Genomic DNA, 26,142 nt, shown 5'->3' on the forward strand with positions numbered 1-26,142 from the left:
CAAGCTAAAGAGAGCTCAAGATATTTGTGTAACCAATAAAATAAAAAATAAATAGTTTAGCAAGTTAAATGTATTTGCTTGAATCTGGGCATCCACATGAACTAGGACTCCATTCTAAATCATAAAATGTACAACTTGTCCAGTTTAAGAATGAACTACAGAAACAGACTTAAGCTCTAAAGTAGCTTCTAGAGACAGACACAGCTTTCTTACTGTGTGAATAAGCTGAACTCGCTTGTGTGATATTCGGCCCTGCAAAGTGGTTCCTGGGCCATCAGAAAGTCTCATCCCTGGAGCAGGGACTTTGCAGGGGACAGGAACTAATCTAGACCCTGCTTCCTACAGTTGAAATGTACTTTAAGGTCCTTAAAAGATCCTAAAAAAGCTTCCTGGAGATGCTCCTGCAGTTCAAAACAACTTTCTGACTTTTACTTTCCAGAACGGTTAAAATTCTTTACTTTACTGTGTGTGAAGTTAACAGAGATGCTCGTTACCTCCAGAGGTTCTGCAGCCTCCTGGATCCAGAGTGATCTTCATCCAGAACCACATGGTCGATGTTGGACACTGAGAGGGAGAAAAGGGTTCATGTTCATGTTAAACAAAAATAAAAAAATCGAATGAATTTAGATTAAATCATGAACAAAGATTGTGACTGAAGTTAACAGACATACCTTCAGCCTCCTCTGCTCAGGACCGACCGGTGAGAGAGACAAGAGAGGAAGAGGAGCATAAAGGACAGGAGAGGCAAGAGGAAGAGCAGGAAGAAAGGAAATAAAAGATCAAGGAAAAGGAGAAGTGTAAGGGGTGAGGGATAAAGAAGATAAGGAAATAAGAAGGAAGAGAAGCAATGCATAAAAGGAAAGGAAGCAGCAAGGAGATACAGAGGAGAAGAGGCCAAAGAGCAGGGTCGGGGAAAAGGAAACAAAGAGTATGGAGAGAGAAAAGGGGGGAGAAGATGGAGGAACAAGCAAAAGTTGAGGGTTGAGAAAAAGGAGAGGATGAAAAGAAAGAGGCGGCAGGAGAAGAGAAGAAGAAAAAAGTAGGATTAAAGCATGAGAGCAGCAAAGAGGGAAAGAGAAGGATGAAGAGGAGGATGAAGAGGTGAGGATAGAAGCCAAAAGACATTGTCATCAGTGCAGAGCACACAGGAGGAGAGTCAGGCAGCAGCAACACAAAGCATGATGGGAGAAAAGAACAACAGAAGAACAAACAGATTAATGGTGACTGTACGGCACAGAGAAGCATGAAGCCAGTGACGTTCAATGTGGTTTAAAGTGACAGTACAGTAGAAACAACACAACGCCAGCACGCCGGCCAGATGTTCACAGGGGTTCAACGGAGCGTCTGTAGCTTTCCATGTTTCATCCTTTGGAGTACAAATTCAAATTCAAATTCATTCCTTTAGCCTTTATTTGTCTTTATATTCTGAGTGACAGGATGTTCATGTTAGGGAGGGCAGTGACCCGGTCCCATCGACCCACAGTCACTTTCAGTCGACACTGAATCACTTTCAAAGATTTGAAGCATTTGTGAAACAGTGAGGCTGGTGTTATTCTAGATTTGTCTTGTTGTCTACAAATCCCATGAAAAGATCCAAACCAACAATGTGTTTGTTCGTCGTGAGACGTTTTCAGGCTCCTCCCATTCTTACCCCCCCCCCCATAAAGCACTGATTGGCTCATTCGTTTTTCCAGCTGGGGAAACAGCAGCCACAGAGCACAACACTGGACCTTTTATCACTGAGAAACATCTGAGATACCTCAGAGGTCTGAACGGGTTGGGAGCCAAGACACTCACAGTCAACACACCAGTTTGGATTTTGTTTCTACTGTACTTCGGCCTTGAGTGATAGTATGCGTTAACATGGGCCACATAAAAAGCTTCAACCACCAACTCTGTTAGTCAAAACATTTAAAATAAAAACAGGAGTCTTCTACCAGGGAGCAGGGTCAGGCAAATGACCACACTTGGTTCTTTGAAGGTGGAATGAATTACAACACATCCAGACTGAAACGTTCTCTACAGCTCAGCGTCACGTCAAACATCTGGATGCAGAATTACACTCAACACGTTTTTGAGTTACGACTTTTTTCATTCCTGTGGCTGAATTTACTCCAGACTGAAGAACTCCGACGTCATCATGTCTGGTTTTATCCAACAATAAAAGGATTGAAGTAATCAACAAGTAACAGTACCAACATTAAACGTGTAGCATTTTAACCTGAATAAGCTCATACATCAGTACAGCTGTAACTAATAACTGAAGGTGAATGTTTTTAGCCAATTAAACGTAATGAACAATAGTTGTTTGAATAGTTTATAACAGTTGTTGCTGTTCAAGGAGCCAATAATGGATTTGCCCTCAGTGCTTCCTCACATTAAGCTATACGCTCACAAGTACAGCTGTGCAGAGATGAGGTGGGGTTAATACATTCTGGGACATGGATTTTATCAAATGGATGACACTGATATTCCATTTGCTTCAGATACACATGGATATAAATGGAAACATCCGAGCAGGAGAGTATCTGGAGTAGAATTACCGTTAACTGAAGAGGACATGCATGACAGAGAGAAACACCGATAAGACAGAGAGAGTTCAGTCAGACAACACATGTTCAGAAAGCAGCTCATCTGAAGCTACACAGGTCAGGTTCATGAGTCAACGCTAAGTCCTGCACTGAAGTCCTGCATTTACAAAACCAATTCAAAGACTTCTAAAGTCGAGATGAAAAGACATTTTGAGAGTCTCTAACGTCCGTATGGTGACGTGTAGAGTCCTGCAGGGACGACAGATTCTTTCAGGCCAGCCCTGAAGTTAGCATCGCCCTGGTTCCCTCAACAAAAAGCTGATGGGATGTTTCCATGGGATTTTGGATTATTGTCTGTGTAAACAAAAGTTTACGACACTTAACACGTTTTGTTCAGCGAGATAATCGTCACTAATGAACTTTTATGATTTTTCTTCAACGTCACCACTAAGCTTAACTCTTAAGAGAATATAGACAGATAGATATATAGACAGATAGATGTAGATATATAGACAGATAGATATAGAGTATAAACACAACAAGGCTGTAAAGGCGGACTAGTGAGTAGATGACTTTCCGTGTTCGGAGTGAAGACGTTTAATGTCCCCGACAACCTCTGTAGTCTCATTTAGCCGCTTGTTAGCAACCGCCTTTTTTACACGTAATAGCTTCAAAATTCTCGAGGTATCTACTGACGTTTTTTATGTTCGAGAACAAAACGTTGAACTCTCTGCAGCTTGTGTTAACCACAGACCTTATTTCAGGCATCGAACCAAAAGCTCATTCAAGAAACCCACTGACTTCGAGACGAGGGGACCTGAAGGGTCAAAATGATAAACACGATTGGATTTTGATATAAGAATACAAAGAAATAGATTTTTTGTAATTTCTTTGGTAAATATTGTTGCACAATATGACCGGGGATGTGATAAGGGTTAAAAAGGGTTAAAGGGGAATTTTTCATCTCGACTTTAAGCCTGCGTCAGTCCCTTTATAAAAACAAATCAAACCATTTTATGTCATGGAAACAAATCTCAGCTAGTGAATACACACTTGACTGTGACTGTATAAACAGTCTGACAGTCCACAGTTTGGTCAGGATGTTGTGGGGCAGCTGTCACATTCCCAATGACTGTGGAGTCGAGACATTAGAGGGAACACATCATGTAGTCTTGGTCTTCAGATGAGGATCACTAAATGGTTCAAGTGCTGCTCACATATTTAAGTTATTATGTTAGCTTCTCCTTAGAAGTCACAAACTCAATCAGACTTTTTCTCTCCTTTCAGTGACTCTAAAAGCTAGAAACAAAGAAAAGTTAGCAAAAAATGTACTTTTCAAAACTAATCAAATGTTTGGCATTTTACTTCATGAAGGGCAAAAACAATAGTTGTTTATCAAAATTAAAATCCCATTTATTAAATCTATTTAGTTCTGCTCCCAGCCGATAATATCTTCTTGTATGTTTAATTTATTTCTTCAAGAATCGTAGCAGAAAATGTAGACCAATCAAAACATCTGCCAAAATGTTGCATTCACGTGTAATCACACAATTTGAAGGCCAGGTCAGAGGTCAAACGCACAAACAACAGCTGCCTCAGGCTCATTCTTACTGTAATGAGTCTGAAATGAATCAAGCGCAGAACGTTTCCCACACAGTTCACGTCAGGACTGTGTGACCGCAGCTAAAAATAAGCAGAGAACAAATGGAGATCTTCATCTGTGTGTTGGCATGTGATGGACCAATCAGACCGTAAACACACCAACACACAGTGTAAGGACCGCACCAGTGCTCTGCATGTTTTAGCCCATTAACTGCAAATCATGTAGACTTTGTTTTAGCGTCAAAGAATGCTTCAGCTGTTTAGATGTCTGCATTTTCTCTCTCCTTCAGAGCAACAGGAAAAATATACTTGTAGAGAAATGTGCTTGAGGCATCAAATCCATTACAGTCAACATGTTCTCTGGCTGGCTGATTCAACAACACATGCTTTGGAAAGTGGTCATGTGTTGTTTGAGTGACATGTAGTAAATGGGCTCAAACATCCAACATCCAACATCGGCTTGGTCCTCAATCAGAGCCAGTTTCAGTCTCTGCTCTCACTCTCTCACTTGATTTAAAACTCTCAAACGGCACAACACGTCCTGACTGTGTGTCTCTGCAAAGTGGAAAACAACAATCAACAACACCTGAAGAGTAAACTATGTCCCTCACCTTTCTCCAGAATATCTTCAGCTCCTTCCTCCCACTGGTCTTCCTCGTCCTCATACTCATCGTCCACATCTAGACAGAGAGGAGAGAAACAGAAGGACAAAAGTATTAAACCTGCATTAAAAGTCTGTGAAAGGCAACAGATGTCTCACAGTAGAGCTGAGGGAGTTAGGAGATAACGTCTGTTGTGATTTGGCGCTATGTAAATACAACCGATCTGAAGTGAAGGAGTAGTCGATTTGTACCGGCTTCGTCCAGGATGAACCCTCCATGTCTCGGCTTTTTCCTGGGACGTTCCTCATCGTCCTCCTCCTCCTCTTCATCATACTCCTCCTCATCTTCCAGGTCTTCCCCCTCCTCCTCTGCCACCTTGTCGCTGCCCACGGGGCTGCCAGTCTCCTCCTGTTGACGGATCACGACAAAGCAAACTAAAACGTAAGTACATAATATTATTCTCCGCGTCCTTTCTGTAATAACATGTTCCTAATGTTACTGAAACTCTGCCAGCGGTGCAACTTTTAGCGGCTTGGTCCACTTTAAAAACCGCCATATTCAATTACATAGTTTACCTGAATGCACTGGGCAGTTAGCATAACTAGCTAACGGCTAACATACCTCATTCTCCACCTCCTCGGCCTCTCCGTCGCTGCTGCGCTCGCTCTGGTTGTCAGAGAAGTCGCTGTCCTCGCTGTCAGACATCTTGTAATCCTGGACAGACTGCAGCAGCGCAAATAACACAAACCACCGTTTTAAACTTTGAATCAATCAATTTAAGCAGCTAACGTTAAGCTAGCAGCCCTGACACATCCGGCCATAACAATCAGGATGGCCTAGCAAAGCATGCTAATGTACCTTGCATGGATGTAACGTTCCGGATATCTCCAAAACAACTGCAATCAAATGTTAGCCAATGAGCTGCGTGACTCTTACTCACCTGAATTAACTCCCGTCTCGCTTTTATATCTTGTTGGTTGATAAATTAATGTAAATATCAGCTTAGTTCGATTGCTCTGATGTCTCTCACGTCTTCTTGGAGATCCGCGAGATTTCCGAAAGCTGCGCAAATGTCTCGCGGGTTTTGGACGACGGCTGGGTCAAGAGAGTAAGAGGTCTCACTTCGCCTCTATTTTCTGAAACTTACAAACCACATACAGACAGACTGTTTCTATTGGCCTCAGTCAGATGTAGGTCAAAGAAATGTAGAAAATATTGTTGCAGATCATCTTCTCCCGCCTCAATGAAATAAAGAAAAGGATGACGACACTCACTTATATAAAATATACATAATAATTAACTTACAGAGCAGAATGTGACGATGCAACCATCTGTGCATTTATGTACATAATAGAGTTGTGTGTTTTGATTGTGAATTGTTTTTTTTGTTTTTTTTTCCAGAGTTGTGCATTACCATGAGCGGAACAAATAAAATGAAATGAAATCTACATGCCCCAAGTGATGCCAGAGCTCAGGAAAAGGTCGGGCCAATCAAATGGTGTGACAGATAAACTTGATTGTTTGATAATATAATAACATAAAAAAATAAAAACAACAGTACCATGCATTACCATTGCCTGCTAGCTGCAGCACAACTTGTGTTTCTATTTAATTAATTAATTTCCAACATGTTTGGACTCTGCCGACGTTGCGCTTACAATCTCGTTTTATTTCGGCATCATACAAAAAGCACTGTGATCTTCACACTCAACACACAATCTTTGGCACGTCGTGACGCTGCAACGTTCGACGGCGCCCTCACGCCAGCCAATCCCATCACGCGGTTCAAGGAAAGTCACGGAGCGTGCGTGTTGACACTGCGCCCGCTTTTGAAAACACTTGAACGGGTCCTCCATACTTCGTTCGTCCGTCGTGTCTGGCGGTTTTGTCGAAGATGAACAGCGTCGGAGAGGCCTGCACCGACCTGAAGCGGGAGTACGACCAGTGCTTCAACCGCTGGTTCGCCGAGAAGTTCCTGAAGGGGGACCGCAGCGGCGACCCGTGCACCGAGACCTTCCGGAAGTACCAGCGGTGCGTGCAGAAGGCCATCAAGGAGAAGGACATCCCGATCGACGGAGTTGAGTTCATGGGCCCCAACAAGGACAAGCCCGAGAGCTGATGGAGAGGAGGCCCAGACTGACCCCCAGTACTGACATCAATACGCCGCACCGTGGAGCGTCCACGAGGCCCACTGAGCATGCGCAGAAGCAGAGATGAGGCTGGGATGAGGAGACTGAACGTGAACAGTGCGCGTGCTTCTGCTGTAATAACCCGCAGATTAGAGTTAAACACACCGAACTGATCCCAGAACAGAGCGTTTGTTTCCTTTCATTTGAGTTCATTTACAGGAGGGATGTGGGCTGCTGCAGCCTCTGGAAGAGCTGACACTATTAGTCGATTAATCAGTAACTAAAATTAATCAGGGATCATCCTCTGGCTGCAAACTGAACTGAGTATGTTGGTGTGTGGACGTCCCCGTGGACTGTGATGGATAAACTGGATAAACTGGATTAACTGGGAAAATCAGTCAAGAGTGACAATAATGTTTGTTTGGGTTTTTTGATCTAGTAGATTAGATTATTTAAAAAACAGATTTTGATATTTGTTTTAACTTCGTTTTTGCTTTTTTGTCAGTTGGAGCGCTGCGTTGTGTGACTTTTCCTTAAATTATTCTTTCAGCATTTTCTTTTTTAAATTTCTATTTAACTTTTAATGAAGAAAATCTTTGTTTTTTTCGTTTCTGATATGGGACACCATTTGACATGTGAAGCATCACATATTTAAACAGATTTTGAAAGATCTTTATTTGTGCTGCATTCATATAGATTATGTTATTGACATTTATACACATTTTATCAGTACTTCCAGTTGTAAATAACAATAATTCAATCATTAAAGTAATATAATTAGAACATGAGTTTGCTCCTGTCGGTCTCTAACAGAGCTGGACGCCTCCTCCTGGTTTACACACTGATTCTGATGTTGGGACAGTGTTTTGTTTTAGTCTCCGTGGACTTTACTGATGTGAAGCTGTGATGGTATTTAATAAAATACCAGAATGCAGTAGATGTACACCAGTGGAGGGTTTGATGTTATGAATTTTAATCTCCGAGCAGTTTGACTGAAGGAGTGAAGACTCTGGACTTCTGCAGTGTGCGAGTGCCGAGGTCTGTCCAAATCCACAATTCATCATGTCCCAAAGGGGGGCCTCACGTGAACCTGTAATTGATATAAAAGAAAGGAGTAACCATAATAATTATTAAGCAGAACATCCAACTGCCATCTTTTCATCAATTTTTTGAAAAGTCAAGGTCCACTTACTCGCTTTCTCCAGAGCTTCGGGCCAATCAGAGGACACTAGAGGACACTCACATCCGGCTGGTTAAGGGTTCTTGAAGAGGTAGAAGGAAAAACCTTAAACCATGCATTTTTATTTATATTTCAAGCCGTACATGGAGCCTTTAAGGAAGCATTAATGACATCATTGTTAAAGGGGATTTTCTGTGTTCGAGTAGCAGAGATTTACCTTCAATAAGTGGTCAAATTAAAGAGAAAAGATGACAATATATTACGGTGTTAAAACGGATTATTTCCACATTTAAATGGAAATCTTCACCAAAGAGAAAATCATCCTTTAATGTTCACTTTAAATGAAAAATGAAGGTCTTTTATTTTTACATTAGTGATGAGACACATAATCAATTAAAACTCTTTAACATATTACGGCCCTTCCTCCTTATCAACTAATGATTCCCTTAAGTAGTTAAAATACTGTACCTACGTACTTTAATGGATAAACTAATGGAACTCTGATGTTAATTCATTAATGATGTGTCACAGTATCAGATAGCCCGTGTGGTTAACAGATTATACTGAGTTCCAGTTTGAGGGAAGCCCTTATTAGCTCTTCAAAGACGTTGCATGTAAATCCTCTTTGTTCCCGATGTTGCCTCCTTTTCTTCACTCTCTTTGACGGAGGATATTGTGGGAAACAAGCAGGCCGCAGGGTAATTGAGACAGAGGATGCACACACCCACAGAGTGACTCACTTGTTTTGTATGTGTGGTCTGCTGGATTTGTGCATGAAGTGTCAAAGTTGTTGCCAATAAATGTGCTTTTGATCATCAAGAGAATCAACTGATAAATCAACTGCAGTTTCCCGTCAACTGAAGTTGGATTTGTAATAACATGTTGGAGATTAAGGGTGTAGGAATCTGGCTACTCGCTAAGATAAAGTCATAATTACTACTATTATTGAACCATTCATTTTTTTAAATCCCACAAGGAGTTGGATCATGTCACAGTAATCAGCCTCGTTAGATCTGAGGGCAGCGTTCAGCTCAGAAGTAACAATGACCCTCATTCATAAATGGCTCTAATATTTGTCTTTAAGATTATTGATAAAAACAGCAAAAGAAGAAACAAGAAAAACAAACATCTGTGTCAGAAAATAGAAGTCAACACAAAGCTAACCCAGCCGCTATGACATGCTGCTAGGAAGTACTTTTAAATCAACTTGATTTTAGTCATTTAGATTTTTAAGATGATAAAGACACCAACTGCTGCCCTCCGTCTCCACCGCCCCACCGTTTAGTTCTGATCCTTCACTTCCAGGTCACATTGAACAGGTGATGCTCTGCTCTCAGTTTGCACTGCGGGGATTCAAACTGCCGAACTGAGCGCGAGCAGCTTTGATCATTACGAGCGCAAAAATCATCAATCATCAGTAATGCTGATGATTCTGCCTTCCCTCTGTGCTCTCTTAAATGTTGACTTGCTCACATTTGTTTTGTGCTCATTCAAATCTTTTGTCGTCAATATACTTCCACAATACAGCTGAATGGCTTACACACACACACACACACACACACACACACACACACACACGGAGTATGTTGTCAGGACCCACAGGAAGAGGAAGACTAACAAGTTACTGGAACTGTTTCCTCCACAGACTGAACATGAAGTTACTTATATGAAATTCCTGTAGCACAGTAACATAAATCAATATATATTGGGATACAATATATCATGTGTATATATATATATATTTATCTTGACTCAGTCCCACATACACTGTCCCCTCACTAGAGCCCCACATGTGGATTCATCCGCCGCTGAAAATAGTCCCCAACAAATGCACTATTTCCTGCTGTTAGTTTGATAGAAACTCCAGCGAGCAGCTGTTGGAGCAAATGACTGAGCCTTTGAAACATGAAACTAGATGTTTGTGAGGAGTTTTTAAAGATTCTCGTCTTCAGTAGACGCAGAATAACACCACACGTTGTTTAACTGTAAATTAACTTGAGTGTGTTTTGACCTTTTGTTTTTCAGCTGGATGAGCATGTGTGGTCCAGCTGTTTGTTAGTCAGTGCTGGACTGAGATGAGAGAGTGTCATAAAGACGTCTTGATTATGCAACCGAAGATGTCGATACTCCACATCTTCATTCAGTTACACCAACAATGACCTTCAGTTCATGGTAATCTTGATATGTAGTGAACATTCAAGATCTGCGTCAAAGTCAGTGGGTAGGTTTACAGACTTGCAATTCCACCTTAAAAAGACAGCAGCAGACCTGCAGCGTACACAGAGCCAAACTCCCGTCTGTCCACAGCTAACCTCAAAGGCTTCCTGGTGTTGGGCTCCATCAAGGCTTCTCTCACTTCCTGTTGATAGTCAGTGTAAATGTACTGAACATAGCATACAGCAAATTAAAGGTACCCCGTGGAGTTTGAGACCACTAGTAGTGCTATAGAGTGATGTTTTCACAAGTGGGTTCCTGTCTTATTTTTCAGGATGTGGTTGATGCAATTTATATTCCTTCCGTGGTTTCACACAGTTCCTCTGGTCGACAGGAATGCACCAAGAAAGATTACTAATCTGCCATTACATTATGAGTAAATTCACACGCTAAGTGAAGGCTACAATTAAGCTGTTGTGCCTCCCCCGCCATGCCTTCTAAACCACTTGGTGTTTTTTCCTTGTTTCAATAATAAAAAACAGATTTTTTAAATTGTAGAAAAGAGCTACACGTGTTCCACAGACAGGAAAGCTGACTCTGATGTTTCTTTAGAATGATCATAAAGTCAAAAACATTCAAACAAACATTTATATGTTTAGTACCAGCAGCTGGCTGTTCTGGATGAACTGTGAGGGGAAGTTAAAGTTACATAAAGCAGACTCTGCTGTATTGACTATAAACAGACCCAATAGCCCCAATAATAATGTTTAGATCACTTCTGCTCAAACAAACGTCCCCGTTGATGTCCCAAGCTATGCAACTAAAAACGGGTATTTTCATGTATTTTATCCATCCAGTCAGGTCTGAAGTCTGGAGCCTGAAGACGTGGACAAAGTCTGACTGTCTGTAGTGTTTCTGCTGTGTTCTTCAGCTGGTTTGTGTTTAAAGTCGAGGTTCTCTAATGAAAAGAGATAAAAGATTCAATAATATAATCATTTTTACTATTTTAGTTTCACCAAGGAAGTAAAGAGATACAGAGAGTGTGCTTGATGGCACGTTCACCTGAGGATTCACAGGTTATTCATCACACTCAGTTGTATGAATTTGCTTATCCCATCCAAATGATCCTGCAGGTGTTCAAACAGATATCACCTCCATGTTTTTCGACCTGGTATTTTCTCTCTTCACCCACCTAAACTAGAAGGTATGCAGAAAATGTTTAACATCTAACATTTGCACACTGAAAACCTTGCGTTCACACCCTCCAGCTGTAAATTAAATACCACTGAGATGCTCAGACTTCATGCATGGTGCACTTTATTTGTGCTCAGGTGACATAAAAAGTTCATGAAGAAGAAAACGGGTCATGAAGTCTTTTTTGAAAGTCCTCTGTGGGAACACGAGGAGTACTGAGAGTTCATCATCTCAAGAGTCGAATGAAGACCTCTGAGGAACCTTTCTGCGTTTTCCTCCTGGAGAAGCTCACACTGTCGGCACTCCGACTCCGTCTGTGAGGGGAAGAGAGACGGAGACACATTATTGGTCAAAGAAACATGGTGACGCAAACGAGACCTCAAGGACATGGTGTCCCCCGCTCTGAGTTGATGTGTCGGAGTGCCTCAGATCTCTATTCTAGGTCCTCTCCTCTTCAGCTTCTACATTCATGATCTGCCTTCAGCATGTATTGCAGCTGATGTTCAGATGTATGCAGATGATAGAGTGATAGAAAAAACAAGAAGAAGCAGCTGCTCTTAGACTCACACATGCTGGAAAATATCAACATTGTGTTGATGTATTTCCAACTTGCTAAAAAAAAAAAATTGCTAAAATCCCTAAAATAGGTGGACGGGGGTCTAACATGATGTAGTCTTTTCCTGCCGCAGCAGTTTCTGTGTCCTCAGTTACAGTCATAATGCTCCACAATCCCTTAACCTTAAACTAATTCAGAGCTTTACCCTAAAGTCAAATCTAAACCTCAAACAGCTCTTTGAAGAAGCAAAGACCGGACTAAAATGTTCTTGTTCTCCAAAAATGTCCTCACTCTCGTGGTGTCCAGGAGACTGACGCTCCTTAAATCCTGTGGATCAGCGATCCAGCGGCTGTTTCATTCTCAGTGAGGAGGACGAGGGCAGGGGCTTCACCAACATCTGGCTTCAAAGGAAATGTCTCATCTTGTTCTCTTCCTCTTCTATCACCAACTGTTATTCAACATGTTTGCCCCCCCCCTCTCTCTGTGAATATTATTCTCTTAAATTCTAGCCACCACAGTCAAGAGGATACAACAATGGCCCAATCCCAATTCTCCCGTTTGGCGTAGGATAGGGTATCCTGGTCCTCTTGGGGATGGAGGGGTAGTGGTCATCGAGCACTCCGAATGGCCCTCCCAACGGCGCGTGAAGCTTGAAAAATAATCCAGCAACAACTTGTCTGCACTTCCCTTCCCACTTCTTCCCCCGCTGTGGAAACGTAACACACACGCCTCGTCACGGGTGTGTTATTTATGTGTCTTCTCCAGCTACTGATGATGTAAGGAGTGGTGTCCCATTTCCTAGATTTCAACCCCCACCCCTTGAAACTCTGTTCTGAAGGGCCACCATCCAGTCGAAGGCACTCCAAAACCAGGGGGGGATTGGGATTGGGCCATTATCTGTCATTACCCTCGCCCCTGGTTACAATCAATGTAGGGCTGCAACTAATGATTATTTGTATTTTGGATTAATCTGCTGATTATTTTCTTAATAAATTGTTTAGTCTATAAAATGTAAAAATTGTGAGAAATGTCACCTAAACTCCAAGTTGATGTCTTCAAACGTCTTGTTTTGTACAACAAATAGTTTATTTTGACTCCCACATACACCGCCCTGAATACTCACGAGAACACCAAATGTGGATTCATCCACCGCTGAAAATAGTCCCCAACAAATGCTCCATTTCAGAATCAGAAACTGTTTATTGCCAAGTAACATACATTACAAGGACTTTGCTGTGGTGTGAAGGTGACAACAAGCATGTAAAAATATAAAGGTAAAAGAATTAGATAAGATAAATAACAAACAGTGCAGTGACCAAAATAAAGTGTCCAGTAGGGGGTGCGTGCGTTAATGTAACCCAGGGGGGGACAGGGTTTGTTTGATAGAAGCACCACGGACAGGGTCGGAAGAAAGTACTGAGATGTTGTAGCTTAGCCAAGTGCACTGCTTCTGGACAATAAATCCCAAGAGGATGGTTGGATCATTTTAAAAGCATAAACATGATTCAAAAGTAAAGAAACTCTTCAATCGACATGTTTCAGTATCAGAAATGTAAGAAAATACCCGTAATTTAAATAGTTATGTCTCTCCTACATCTTTTTCCATGATTTTATATATTACATCCTGTGTCTCTCCTCCTCCCTCCTTACCTGGTTGAACAACAACAACGCTAGTTTTTCAAGCTCCGTGTTCAGTCTGACGCCTTGAGCGGTCTCCCACTCTTCAACGAGGACTTTGAGTTCGTCAGCAAAACATTTCAGGGTGGAGCTGGGGCAATTCTGCTGGAGAGAGAGGGGGGGGGGCACCATGAAGACAACAACCACAACCTCATGACACAAACAAGGGGCCTCATGAACAAACGGATTTGATGTTAAGTGGAACGTACGAGTGATTTAAAAACATCTGTGGCATTCATCAGTTTTCTCACAATTCAGTCTGAGGTACGAACATTGACGTTCACAAGTGAACAGATAATCTGCCTGTCTACACTCACCAGGAAATAAAATTAAAACATTGATATTCTGGTCTCCATATCATCATCGTCATCATCATCATCATCATGGATAACCAATTTACTGAGAGGCTTTGTAGATTGATGATTGTTTTGGCATATTTTGGCACAGAAGCTCGGTTGTTGGAACATAGACCATATTCACACGGCAGCCATTTTCCTCTTCTTACGAATCGTTATCATTTCACCACTTCCTGATTGATCAGCAACTGAAGAGACAATAGATAGTGAAAATCCGGAGGGACATCGGGCCATTTCTCAAGGTCAAACAACATATTTGATAACCTATTAGCTATTAGCTACAGCCAACGTTAGCATTCAACCACTTCCTAGCTAACGTTAACATTACTGTTTCATAGTGTGCTGGATGTCATCAAGCTTGCAATGTAACGTTGTCTTGATGTAATCTGCATGAACATTACACAGAAATATGTGATCCAGTGAGCGTAATGTCACTGACTGAGTATTCACTGTACTACAGTCTGTACTACAGTCTGTACTACAGTCTGTACACACTGGCAGCTACAGAGTGGTGAGGATCCTGGTTAGGGTCTGGTTCACGTTGGGAAGCTGAACCACGTGGTGAAAGACAGTGGTTGAACAAAGCAAACATTAATTTCAGGTCTGTGACAGGATGTGAACTCTCCTGCATGGAAAGCAGATGTACTACACATCTGTTCGGTTTGCTTGTTAGGAACTATTGTATTCTGAATAAAGCTAAATGATTATGAGAGGAAATGATAGAATTGTTTTACTGTTATCATTATTGGTCACATCTAACGGGAAGATGATTCATATTATGAATATCTGAACTTTTATAATGAGCTGTCTCTCTCTCTGTTTCTGGTTTGGTGTATAAAACCATTCCTTTGTGTATTTGTAGAAGAGGGGAGGATCAGAGTTTATCGGCTCTAAAACACTTCCAGCTCAATATGTTTGGACCGCTGAGAGTTACAAACTCACACAGTCAGCCAAAGGTCACAGGCATGCTGGGACATCTGGAACCACACACTGCCCAGATGGAGCCGGCCCTCGGAGATTACATTATCACATTTTGAATGACATTTTCTGAATCTGTTACAGCGACTTGTTATAACACAAACCTAAACACTGACGTCGTTACGACTGAACGCAGGCGGTGTTTGTTCCTCCTCGAGTGCTGCAGAACTTACAATGTTTTATTGAAGTGGTGAACCAGCGGAGGACCTTTGTCTTCATGAGTGTGATAGATCGGTATAAGACAAACAGGAAATGTAGACACTAGAGTGAATAATGACTTAAGAGCTCTGAGGAAGCTCATACCTGGTAGTCATCGACGGTGGGCGTGTACAGTCTGCAGTCCAACCACTTCTGAGGAGAGAGAGAGAGAGTCAGCAGCTCTACACGAGCACAGTCAGGCTGGATCCATATAAACTGATCAGGTTTCAGTTCAACATACTACACTGTGTGTGTGTGTGTGTGTGTGTGTGTGTGTGTGTGTGAGCTATTTAATTGTATGAACATAACTAACTCAACAAGTGTCCTGACTTTTCCTCTAGCGCCACCAGCAGGTTAACGGTTTGATTTGTTTATTTATTTTAACTAAGTTGATGAACATGGTAAACATGATACCTGCTAAACATCAGCATTTTGAGCATGTTAGCATGCGGACGCCACTGTGCAGCACAGCTTCACAGAGCTGCTAGCATGGCTGCAGACTCTGCAGCTCACTGCTTCACTACAGAGTGCCACAGGGCAAAGCTTCAATCAACCACCAGTCTACGGAAAGATTGTGAGTGCACAACAAGTTTCGAGCACAGAATCCTGCTCCTGTTCTTTCACAGCTGAGTGTGAAACCATAATGGTGAAACAGCTGGATGAGTCTTAACAGCTGGAAGGGGAGGTCGGCCAAAAGTGACAACCAGCTACTTTGAAAATAGAAACAAAAGCTTAGTGCTCATATCAAAACATTGATAAGTGCTGCCTTCACTTTGGTAAAACCTTTGCTCTCTAACTAACTAACTGACTGACTAACTAACTAACTGACTGACTGACTGACTGACTAACTAACTGACTAACTAACTGACTGAGCTATCTAACTAACTGACTGACTATATGACTAACTATCTAACTAACTAACTGACTGACTAACTGACTGACTATCTAACTAACTAACTGACTGACTATCTAACTAACTGACTGAGCTATCTAACTAACTGACTAACTAACTAACTGACTATCTGACTAACTAACTGACTGACTAACTGACTGACTAACTAACTGACTAACTAACTGACTATCTAACTAACTGACTGACTAACTGACTATCCAACTAACTAACTGACTGACTAACTAACTGACTGACTGACTAACTGACTATCTAACTAACTAACTGACTGACTAACTAACTGACTGACTGACTAACTGACTATCTAACTAACTAACTGACTGACTAACTGACTGACTATCTAACTAACTGACTGACTAACTAACTGACTATCTAACTAACTAACTGACTGACTATCTAACTAACTGACTGACTAACTAACTGACTGACTAACTAACTAAATGACTGACTAACTAACTAACTGACTGACTGACTAACTGACTATCTAACTAACTAACTGACTGACTATCTAACTAACTAACTGACTGACTAACTGACTGACTATCTAACTAACTGACTATCTGACTAACTAACTGACTGACTATCTAACTAACTGACTATCTAACTAACTGACTATCTAACTAACTGACTATCTGACTATCTAACTGACTGACTAACTGACTGACTATCTAACTAACTGACTAACTAACTAACTGACTAACTAACTGACTGACTATCTAACTGACTGACTAACTAACTGACTGACTAACTAACTGACTGACTATCTAACTAACTGACTGACTAACTAACTGACTGACTATCTAACTGACTATCTAACTGCCTGACTGCCTGTTTCTGTAAAGAAGCTGCTGAGTAAAACGTTAAAGGAACATTTTACACATGACGTTCAGGTAACCGATGTGTGACGTCTGAAAGGGAAAATAACCCTGATGATGTCACAGTGATGTCATCACAGTTGTTGAAATCTATAACAGAGCATCTGCATCACAAACTGGAGGTGTTTGAAAACCCTGGCTTTATTACCAGGCAAGGAGGGTCTAATGAAAGATGCAATCGAGTTGCATCGTGGGAAATGTAGGATCCGGTGCTTTTGGAGCCTGAGCCATACTCGGGACTGTCTCTCGTAATTCCACTGACTTCATGAAACTGCAGCCCTAAAACACAGTATGAAAATACACAGAGGCCTTGACGTCCCAAAAAAGATTTTTTCTATCTTATGCACACAAGATAATAATGCAAAATATTAACTATACAGTATATATATATATTCTTAGGGACTTTGAGGCTCTGTCCTCTTGAGTCCAAGTTTGCAACAAATACATTTTTATGTTAATTCAGTACCCTACCCATCAACCAAGGGCGTAATTTCCACCGGGGGTGGGGGGTTTCTGAATATTGTCCCCCTGCTGTGCAGCCACCGTCATCCAGAGGAGAGAAGATGTGACTTGACAAACTCATCTGAGTCCCCATCAGTCATTACAAAATGCTCACAGCTATTGTGCTAGAAGGACATCAGTCAACGTCTGATAACATTCTTTAATCCTAATTTGTTTGCTCGATTGTTTTAAATGTTCACTTTATTTTGTCCACCCCGCCTCTGAAACTAAACCTTAAAACTCTTGTCATCAACTAACCTGCTTTTTAAAACATGAACAAAATCAGTGCAGATTATGAGACTATTACAACTTCAAGTCTTTCAGTTTTCTCATATTTAAACAGAATCATTGTTTGTTGTTATGTTGTTTTTATTAAACATAGACAGGTTTGGGAAACTTCACGTTTTCTTCCTCCTGTTAGTGAAACTTCATCATGTGACGCGGCTGACAGATTCCTCACCTGCAGCGTTTCATGTCTCAGATGTTTCACTACGGATCACCATTCTTTCTGTCAGCACGACTGTGAGCCTTCACAGCCTGATATCATGAGTCATGTGTTAAAAAAAACAGCTCAATTAAAGATGATAGGCTGACATCAAAGAATGCTCCTCTGATAACTGAACTTAATGATGACTGCGGGCTAATTCCTGCATCTTTTTAAGATAAGTGACCTAAATTGATCCCGACTGAGAGGTTCAATAAAACTTTGTTTGAATTTGAAAATTCAGATTTTGTGCTCAAACCTTGTTGTGCTCTCACTGACTGACTGCTGATTGATTGCAGCTTGAATTTGAATTTGAAACTTGAGAAGTGACACGTGAATTGAAAAAGAAGCTCACCAACAAATAACTTGGGAACAGTGCTGGAAGGTTTGTTACTCACGTTCTTTAAATCGAAAAACTCGAAAGTTACTAAACTGTTAGATCATGATTAAAACCTGACTATAAAATAAGAATAATAACAAAAGATACAACATATTGATTTACATGTTTCTCAGTGAAAGTGTGTTTCCAGATAATGAAGGGGAGAAGATTAAACTCGTACCAGGCTGGGGGCTCTGCGGATGAGGCGATTGACCTTTTTGATGAGGTCTTGGGTGCAGAGTCTGGTGGCTGGCTGCGCAGGCAGGGCGAGCAGACAGACGAGACGCAGACAGACGAGACACAGACACACAGTCACCAGAGCTAGCCTCCCTCTCAGCATGGCCCGGGCAGCAAAACCATCATCTGCGTCACATCATCCTCTGCTGTCTCACAGTGCTACATCCTCGTGGAGATGTTTGGGATTTCTGCCTTAAAGTACGTACCCGTCACAGCTGGGAGACTTTGTGAAAGCAGAAGTCCATGTTAGAGCAACAAGCAAATGTTCCTGTAATCCTGCAAGAGGCCAGTTTGGATCCCAGACCAGCTCAGAGAATCTGGTAGGTATGTAGCGAGTGCTTCGTCAGCCTCCAGCGGCTATCGAAGTTCATCTCCTCCTATTTTAAAGCAGGAGTCTGGTGTCAGGACCTCCCTCAGCCTCACTGTCCTTCACTCTCTCCGGCTCCCTTATGTCACTTTCCACTTACTTGCCCTCCTGTTTTCACTCCTCCCATTCCTCCTCCTCCTCCTCCTCCTCCTCCTGCGTCGTGGTCTCAGTTACACTCTGTTTCAGTTCCCTCCTCTTTTCTGAGACAGATTCTGTCTCCTGCCTTCTCCTGCCGTCTCCCACCTCCTTCCTCTTCGTCTATCTGCTTCTCCACCTCTCCAACAGTTTCCTCAATGCCCTGCAGGGAGAGAGAGCTCCATAAATCACCCAGACATACCTGTAACGCTCAGAGAACACTCGTGGATATGTTTTCATACATCTCACGAGCAGTAGAGCTACTATTGTCCTCAGGGTGGCGCCACAGGAAAGGTCATAGAGTCACTATAAGCGTTAGGAATCCTCTGGAAAACATCATCATCTGAAACTTTCATGTAAATCCTTCAGTTGTTTTTGAAACATCTCTTTCTGGTGTTTTGGCTGAGAGAGAAGATTGACAGGCAGGTTAGCTTAGCATAAAGACTGGAAACAGGGGGAAACAGCTAGCCTGTTTCTGTCCAAAGGCAACAAAATCCTCCTACCAGCAGCTCTAAAGCTCACTGACTAACATGATATATCTGGTTTGTTTAGTCCTTAAAACAAGTGATTTCCTTGAGTCTTGTCATTGTTGTGATGTTGCCAGACAACCAGTGGAAACTCCAGGTAGTTTTTGCCCTCATAAAACCACAGCATGGTGTTTCTACGCTTTGGCTTTTGTACAGATTCAACTAAATAGATGTCATGTGTGAATTAGTGCGGTTTAATCAGCTGCAGCTTCATATTTACAGCACAGACATGAGAGCCATCTTCAAGATCCACGATACCACAACATCAAGAGAGCGATTCAGTGCATTCTGTTCGTCTAACATGTGATCTGTATCTGACATCTGATCGGGATCAGGAGAAACTCGTGTTAATGCAGGTGTAACTGCAACAGAGCACAATAAAATCAAAATGTGGTTGTACCAGTCGCACCACCGCAGGAAGCGATGAGGCTCACTTTGTGATCAGGACTAAAAACATTTAGAGAGAAAAAGAGTTGTGTTTTTAATGAAGTTGTAAAATGGTCAAACTGAACACTGCTCTGGTCCAGACTGAAACATCTCATCAACTGTTGGATGGATTGTGGTTCAGACCTTCATGGTCCCCTCAGGATGAACTGTAGTAACTCTGGTGATCCTCTGACTCTTCATCTAGCGCCACCATCAGGTCAACGTTAACACAATGTTCATGTGTCCAACACTTTGGTTTATAAGCAAATACCTGCAGAACTGATGACGTTCATCAGCCTCAGCTGGACTCTGTCTTTACTGCTAATTAGCAAATGTTAGCATGCTAACATACTTTGGTTAATTTGGTAATCATTATACCTGCTGAACATCAGCATGTTAGCATATAGCTCAAAGCACCGCTGTGTCTAAGTACAGCCTCACAGAGCTGCTAGCAAGGCAGCCTTCTTGTTACACCACTGCTAACTGCTATCAAGCCCTTGTGGAAACATTTTTTTACTTTTCCCCAACTGTGCTTTTTTGTCCCGTTTCATATTAATTCATAAAGCACACTTATCCTTGTCTGCTAATTGTAAATCTGTGAAGTCCTCATCAAAGTCAAGCTCTTACCTCGAGGTCAGTTGAACAAATAAACGCAAGTGAAAGCAAAGGCTCAAAGTCTACATGTTGAGTGTACACCAAAACTGAAAGAGACACCACAAAGATCAAACATTTACCTCACTGACCACTTCAGTCTGTTGCAGCTCCTCAGGACAGACAGATGGGCTGTCCATGTCCACATGTCCTCACTATGCTACTTGAACAAACACGCCCATGAGCCAGCTTTTATTGACTTTCTCTTATCTGTGCCAGTGTCACCCCTCCCTCCAGCCACAGCCCCACCTCCCCAGATCCCTTCTCCACCAGACTCCCTCTGACTTTTCCCACTCCCCCCCCCCCCCCCCCCGCAGTGCTGAACTGACTGACGTGCTGCGCTGGGCGTGTTGCTTCACTTCCGGGTTCTGTGTCACCGGCAGCCTGTGTGTTTGGCGGCTCTGAGCTCAAACAAGTTCTATTTGTTTGTTATATATTTGTTAAACGAACACTAGTTAAGCTCGACACTGACAGTTCTCTCCTTCTTTTAGCGACTTTTTCGCTAATCTCTCAGTTGTTTACACACTATTCTGTCTGTTAGCTTAGCTTAGCTTAGCAGCTAGCGATAGCTTCTCTCTCCCCTGTCCTGCTCGGTGTGTCAGATGTTTAGTTATTCCTCCGCCTCCTTTAGCGATAAAGATAAATGTAATAAATGTAGTTTATTTAGTGAGTCGGAGGCGCGGTTCCGCACCATGGAGGGGGCTGTAGTCAGCCAGCCCCCAGCAGCCGGACTCAGGGTAGCTCCTGCTAGCCGTCCCCCGGGAGGCTGGGTGACTGTCCGGAGGAAGCACAGCCCTCAGCTGAAGCCCACAGTTCACCACCAACCACTTCATGTGTCTAACAGGTCCCCCCCCACTCAGCGACCCCCCCCGCTGAGAAGCACATCCTGGTAACTGGCAGCTCCACAGTCAGAAACGTGAAGTCAGCGACACCAGCGACCAGAGTCAGATGTGTTCCTGGGGCCAGAGCGGGCGACACTGAGTCAAATTTAAAGCTGCTGGCTCAGGATCAGCGTAAATACAGTCAGACTGTTATTCACGGCGGCGGTAATGACTCCCGGTTACGCCAATCGGAGGTCACAGAAATGAACGTGGAGTCGGTGTGTACGTTTGCAAAAACTCTGTCGGACTCCGTAGTTTTCTCTGGACCCCAATCTGACCAGTGATGACATGTTTAGCCGCCGGCTGTCGAGGTGGAGTCCAGCAAACCATGTGGGCTTCAGAGATAATTGGCGGACTTTCTGGAGGAGACCTGGTCTGATGAGGAGAGACGGATGGAGCGGCTCTCATATCTAGAAATCTGACCAAAACCGTGACAACCCAGAGTCCAGACCAGGAGGCAGAGTCGCAGTCCTACACGCTTCTCTGCGCTTCCATTAGAGCAGTTACCCCCAAAACCCCATAGTGACTGTGTCTGCCCCCCCACCACTTAAATTAATTCAATCAAAGTTAAACAGGAGAGGAGTCATTAATAAAAACGTAATAATTAAGACCACGGCTGCTATAGGCCAAAACAATGAAGTGTGGACTGTTAAACATCAGATCTCTGTCGTCTAAAGCTGTATTAGTAAACGAGCTAATATCAGAGAATCATATTGATCTACTGTGTCTGACAGAAACCTGGCTGTGTCATGAAGAGTATGTCAGCCTGAATGAATCCACTCTGCCCAGTCACACTAATACTCACATCCCTGGAGGCACCGGCCGAGGAAGTGGAGTTGCAGCCATCTTTGACTCAAGCCTGTTGATGAACTCTAGACCTAAACTGGATTATAACTCATTGGAAAGCCTCGTTCTGAGTCTCTCACTGCCAACCTGGAAAACACTGAAGCCAGTCTTATTCGTTATAGTCTATCGCGCTCCAGGTCCATACTCTGAATTCTTATCTGAATTCTCAGAGTTTTTATCAGGTTTAGTCCTTAAAACAGACAAAGTCATTATCGTAGGGGATTTTAATATTCATGTGGATGTTGATAAGGATAGCCTTGGTACTGCATTTATCTCATTATTGGATTCTATCGGCTTCTGTCAGAGGGTACAGGTTTGTGGCCTGTAGCTAATCTGGTGGTCAGGGTGTGGAGGCTAACAAGATAAAACACAGGCACATAGTTAATCAGCTAATGAATGAACAATGAATGAAACATTATTTACTCAAACTGTCTTATTGTCACGGCTCAGTACATTGTTAGTTTGACACGTACAGTTCAGCACAGTAGTTAGTCAACAGTAAATAAAAAGCATGAGTCCCTTCTTTTTGATTTTGCACCACATACCTTTATTTTCCGTACATCTCTCTGACTCTATGAGGATTACTGGATGAAGATTTAGTTAATATTTCCCTTTTCACCAGCTCCCAAAAACATTATGTTCTCTCCAGTTTGTCACCAGCGCCCTGCAGATACCCCACATCTCTTAGTTATTTTTTTATATTTGACCTTCATATGTTTTGTGACACTTTTTATTCATTTTACAACATTTTTTTTATTATTATTTTTCTAAAGGAATGTGTTGAATTTAAATATTGGGAGAAAAATCACACTTTAAATAATCCATAAAATTGGATTTTAAGAATACTATTTCCATCTTAAACTAGTTTAATTTTTTTAATACTTTGACAGAATCTGGTGTATAATCAGAAACTCATTTGTGTTTCCTCTCCATTTTTTTTTCCCACTTTCGGTCACTGGAAGAAGTTTCTGTGCTCAGAGGAGGAACCGTAAACAGCATCAACAGTGTTTTCTTTCAATGGGAAACACAATCTTTAAATATGTAGGAGCATTAAAATTCAATGTAAACTGATCTGCTTCTTTAATAAAATCTGGGAGTGTTTTTATTGACAAACAATAAAAAATATACACTATAAGCCTGATGCATTAGGGTAATCATCAACTGTTAATATAAGAAAGAGTCGATACGTCACCTATGTGTTGCCAAAACTACTATGAAGTAAAACCTTTCATCTAATGCAGATGTTGAACAGCATTTTTCCACCTGTTGACTTCCTGTTACAACTTTTGAAAACCCAGTGAAGCTCAAGATACAAGGTTTCTGAAGGACACTGACAACAAGAGAGAGTGAACCAACATACATCAATATGGGAACAAACACTGCACTAAAAACAACACATATATTGGCTTGGTCTGAAGTCTGAACTCCCCAGACACGTCATTTCAGACACACACACACACACACACACACACACACACACACACACACACTTGATGCATGCACCCAAGAGGACACTGTGCAAAATACCAACATTACTTTAAGGATAATAAGTGCCAAAGAGAATAAGACTAACTTCATAAATAAACAATAAAATAAAAAAGAATAATAAAATGGTTAAAAAGATGGATTATTAATAACCACAGTTATCACCAACCTTAAACATTGGCCTTGGACAGCCAGACATACATATAAAAAAAATAGAGAAACATGACAAAATGATAACAAAAATAATATTACATTAAGCAACTGTGATTGCATACAGCACTGGTTGGACACTGGACCTTCAACGTGTCTGTGTTTGCAGGATTAGGAACATTTCTTTACGTACTCCAGCTTATTAAATGCTAAAAGTTACTGATTTAACCATCTATTACAAAAGTCTAAAATGAATTGTTCCTCCGAGAAGTCATCACATCCACAGAAAGAGTCCAAAGCTGTTCCAAAAGTGAACTTCTTAAAGACCTGGAGTGTAATCTGATCTTCAGATGGCCACCGCTACGAATTCATCACATCAAGCTGGTGGACATTCAGGGTTTTGGGTGCTCATCCAGCAAGATCACAGCTAAGTGATCCATTTCCACTGATGTCAACATCTTTGTTTACTTTTTACAAATTACAGTTCTTTAAAGCAGTTCCACTCGCATCTGTTCAAAGTCATTAGCCCGGATTGAAAAATATGAGCCATGTGCAGGTAGAATTCCCATTCTTCAAAGGTCATCTGATGCTCAGGCTTTTCCAGAAGCCACCAAGATTTAATTTGTAGTCTGCATTACATCTGACCCCAAACGCATCCCATCATGCCGAGGGGAGTGTCTTCAAATCAGTGTTGAATAGGGTTGACAACATTCATTATGTCCCTCAGATGTGAAAGTACCCCATGCTTTGCCATTTGAGAAAGATCCTTTTCAACATGGTGGGCTCATGTAGTTTCAGGGATTCATGGGCCACTGACTATAAAGCCAGCAGAGACAGAACAACTTCTGATGCTTGCTTTATGTCTTGGCGGTAAGGGGCAAATTCACGTGCACATCTTTTCTAATGCCTTTTTTCTTTCCATAACCTTTTCTTTTGGCCCTTCTTGTCTTGTAGGGCGATGAAAGACAGACCTCCCTCTTTCATTCATAGCCTGTTACAGTTCTGAGGAAGAGGGGGAGGAAGGTGTGAAAGTCCATTGATGCTTACTCTCCTTGTCATCTGCCCCTGTCCTGGTCCTCCAGCTCCGGCTCCGCCCTGCAGGGTTTGGGTCAGGCTAACTTGGGCGGTGCTGAAGGAAGTTATTTTGCCACTTCCAGCGATCTGGAGATTGACCGTGGTGGCATAACTGGTCTTCTGGTTCCCCTGTTTGGTAGGAGATGAATAGGCAAAGGGTAGTGGTGATGAACTTGAGGGTAAAGGGGAAGGAATGGAGGGTACAGGAGGTGTTGTGGTGGCGATTTGGACCTGGGGCTGTGGTTTAACTTGGGATTGGTAGTTGTGGTGCTGGTAGCGGGCAAGTGGAGGAGAGGCCATGCCTGAGGAGGAGAGGTTTTGTTCACAGGAGGGCCGGGCAATGTAGGCACATATCAGCTGGCTACGACAATTACCCTCTTCTAGCTCTGGGTCTCCCCATTCTGTCTGGCTGTCCGATGGAACAGGAGAGGAGGGGAGGTGGGTGTGAGAGAGCATGGAGATTGGAGAAGGTGAGGAGGCAATAATGGTGGAAGCAGCACTTGTATCGAGACTATCGGGTCCATTATATTTGTTTGAAAGCTCTCGTACATCTGGCCAGGGCACACTGGTGAAATGCTGCCCACCAAGGGTGCCCTTCCCTGGGGTAAGCCTACTAGGTGAAAGTGGGGATCGAAGACCAGCTCGAGGGCTGAGGCAGGAAGGTGAGCTGCCGTATGAGGACCATCCACTCCTTGGACTGGTTGGACAGGACTCCAGCTGGTCAAATGACCCTCGGCCACTACCACTAAAACCAAGAGACCTGTGGCTGCTGTCTGCCCAAGAGCGTCGCTGTCCACTAGGGTTGCTCCGGGCTGGGCTAGGGGGTCTGTCTGCCAGGTTCGTGGAGAAAGACCTACGGAGGGTTTGAGAGGTTGTTTGGGATGCAGGAGAACAGAGTGTAGAAGGGGAAGAGGCTCTGGAACTACGCAGTGGGACCAACGAAGAAGAGGAAGTGGGGAAAGAGGCATTCTCCAGTGTTGGTGAGCCTAATGATGAAGAAAAGGTAGGAGAGGGAGAGGAGGAAGCATATCTAGGGTTTCTCGGTTGAGGCGCTGCA

The 26,142-nt window shown here is 42.5% G+C and overlaps 3 protein-coding genes and 1 long non-coding RNA gene across 5 annotated transcripts in view; 2 read left to right on the plus strand and 2 right to left on the minus strand.

The window, feature by feature from the left end:
- supt5h (SPT5 homolog, DSIF elongation factor subunit) overlaps positions 1-5,788 on the minus strand; it is a 19,296-nt gene extending 13,508 nt beyond the window's left edge. Inside the window, exons 1-6 of the mRNA XM_070905192.1 lie at positions 5,676-5,788; positions 5,357-5,458; positions 4,987-5,143; positions 4,745-4,813; positions 672-683; positions 495-564 (exon numbers count right to left, since the gene is read on the minus strand). Coding sequence (XP_070761293.1) covers positions 495-564; positions 672-683; positions 4,745-4,813; positions 4,987-5,143; positions 5,357-5,440 — 392 coding nt within the window. The 5' untranslated portion in view covers positions 5,441-5,458; positions 5,676-5,788. The remainder of the gene's footprint in view (positions 1-494; positions 565-671; positions 684-4,744; positions 4,814-4,986; positions 5,144-5,356; positions 5,459-5,675) is intronic.
- Positions 5,015-6,306, plus strand: LOC139284852 (uncharacterized). The gene is made up of 2 exons (XR_011597345.1): positions 5,015-5,176; positions 6,137-6,306. It is a non-coding gene; the product is annotated as an uncharacterized lncRNA (long non-coding RNA).
- Positions 6,307-6,553: 247 nt separating this feature from the next.
- triap1 (TP53 regulated inhibitor of apoptosis 1) lies at positions 6,554-7,381 on the plus strand. The gene has a single exon (XM_070906357.1). It carries the CDS (start codon positions 6,630-6,632, stop codon positions 6,852-6,854), a length of 225 nt encoding a protein of 74 aa, XP_070762458.1. The 5' UTR covers positions 6,554-6,629; the 3' UTR covers positions 6,855-7,381.
- A 4,117-nt stretch (positions 7,382-11,498) lies between these two features.
- On the minus strand, positions 11,499-20,813 carry il15l (interleukin 15, like). Of its 2 annotated transcripts, none has more exons than XM_070905886.1 (5): positions 20,733-20,813; positions 18,488-19,208; positions 15,263-15,310; positions 13,599-13,727; positions 11,499-11,706 (listed from the first exon to the last, which is right to left on the minus strand). In XM_070905886.1, the coding sequence occupies exons 2-5, from the start codon at positions 18,644-18,646 to the stop codon at positions 11,563-11,565; spliced, it is 480 nt and encodes a 159-aa protein (XP_070761987.1). In that variant the 5' UTR covers positions 18,647-19,208; positions 20,733-20,813; the 3' UTR covers positions 11,499-11,562. The 2 variants fall into 2 exon arrangements, with proteins under 2 accessions (XP_070761987.1, XP_070761986.1); XM_070905885.1 differs by having other exon boundaries at positions 13,599-13,730.
- Positions 20,814-26,142: the final 5,329 nt, after the last annotated feature.

The sequence above is a fragment of the Enoplosus armatus genome, chromosome 5, assembly GCF_043641665.1.
Source record: "Enoplosus armatus isolate fEnoArm2 chromosome 5, fEnoArm2.hap1, whole genome shotgun sequence".
NCBI lineage: Eukaryota > Metazoa > Chordata > Actinopteri > Centrarchiformes > Enoplosidae > Enoplosus > Enoplosus armatus.

Excerpts from the sequence above, each read along its gene's own strand:
- triap1 (XM_070906357.1), top strand. The coding sequence starts at position 6,630 with ATGAACAGCGTCGGAGAGGCCTGCACCGACCTGAAGCGGGAGTACGAC.
- il15l (XM_070905885.1), bottom strand. The coding sequence starts at position 18,646 with ATGCTGAGAGGGAGGCTAGCTCTGGTGACTGTGTGTCTGTGTCTCGTC. Across the intron at positions 15,311-18,487 it reads TCCGCAGAGCCCCCAGCCTG|AAGTGGTTGGACTGCAGACT; the intron begins GTACGAGTTTAA and ends CTCTCTCCTCAG. Across the intron at positions 13,731-15,262 it reads CCACCGTCGATGACTACCAG|CAGAATTGCCCCAGCTCCAC; the intron begins GTATGAGCTTCC and ends CTCTCTCTCCAG.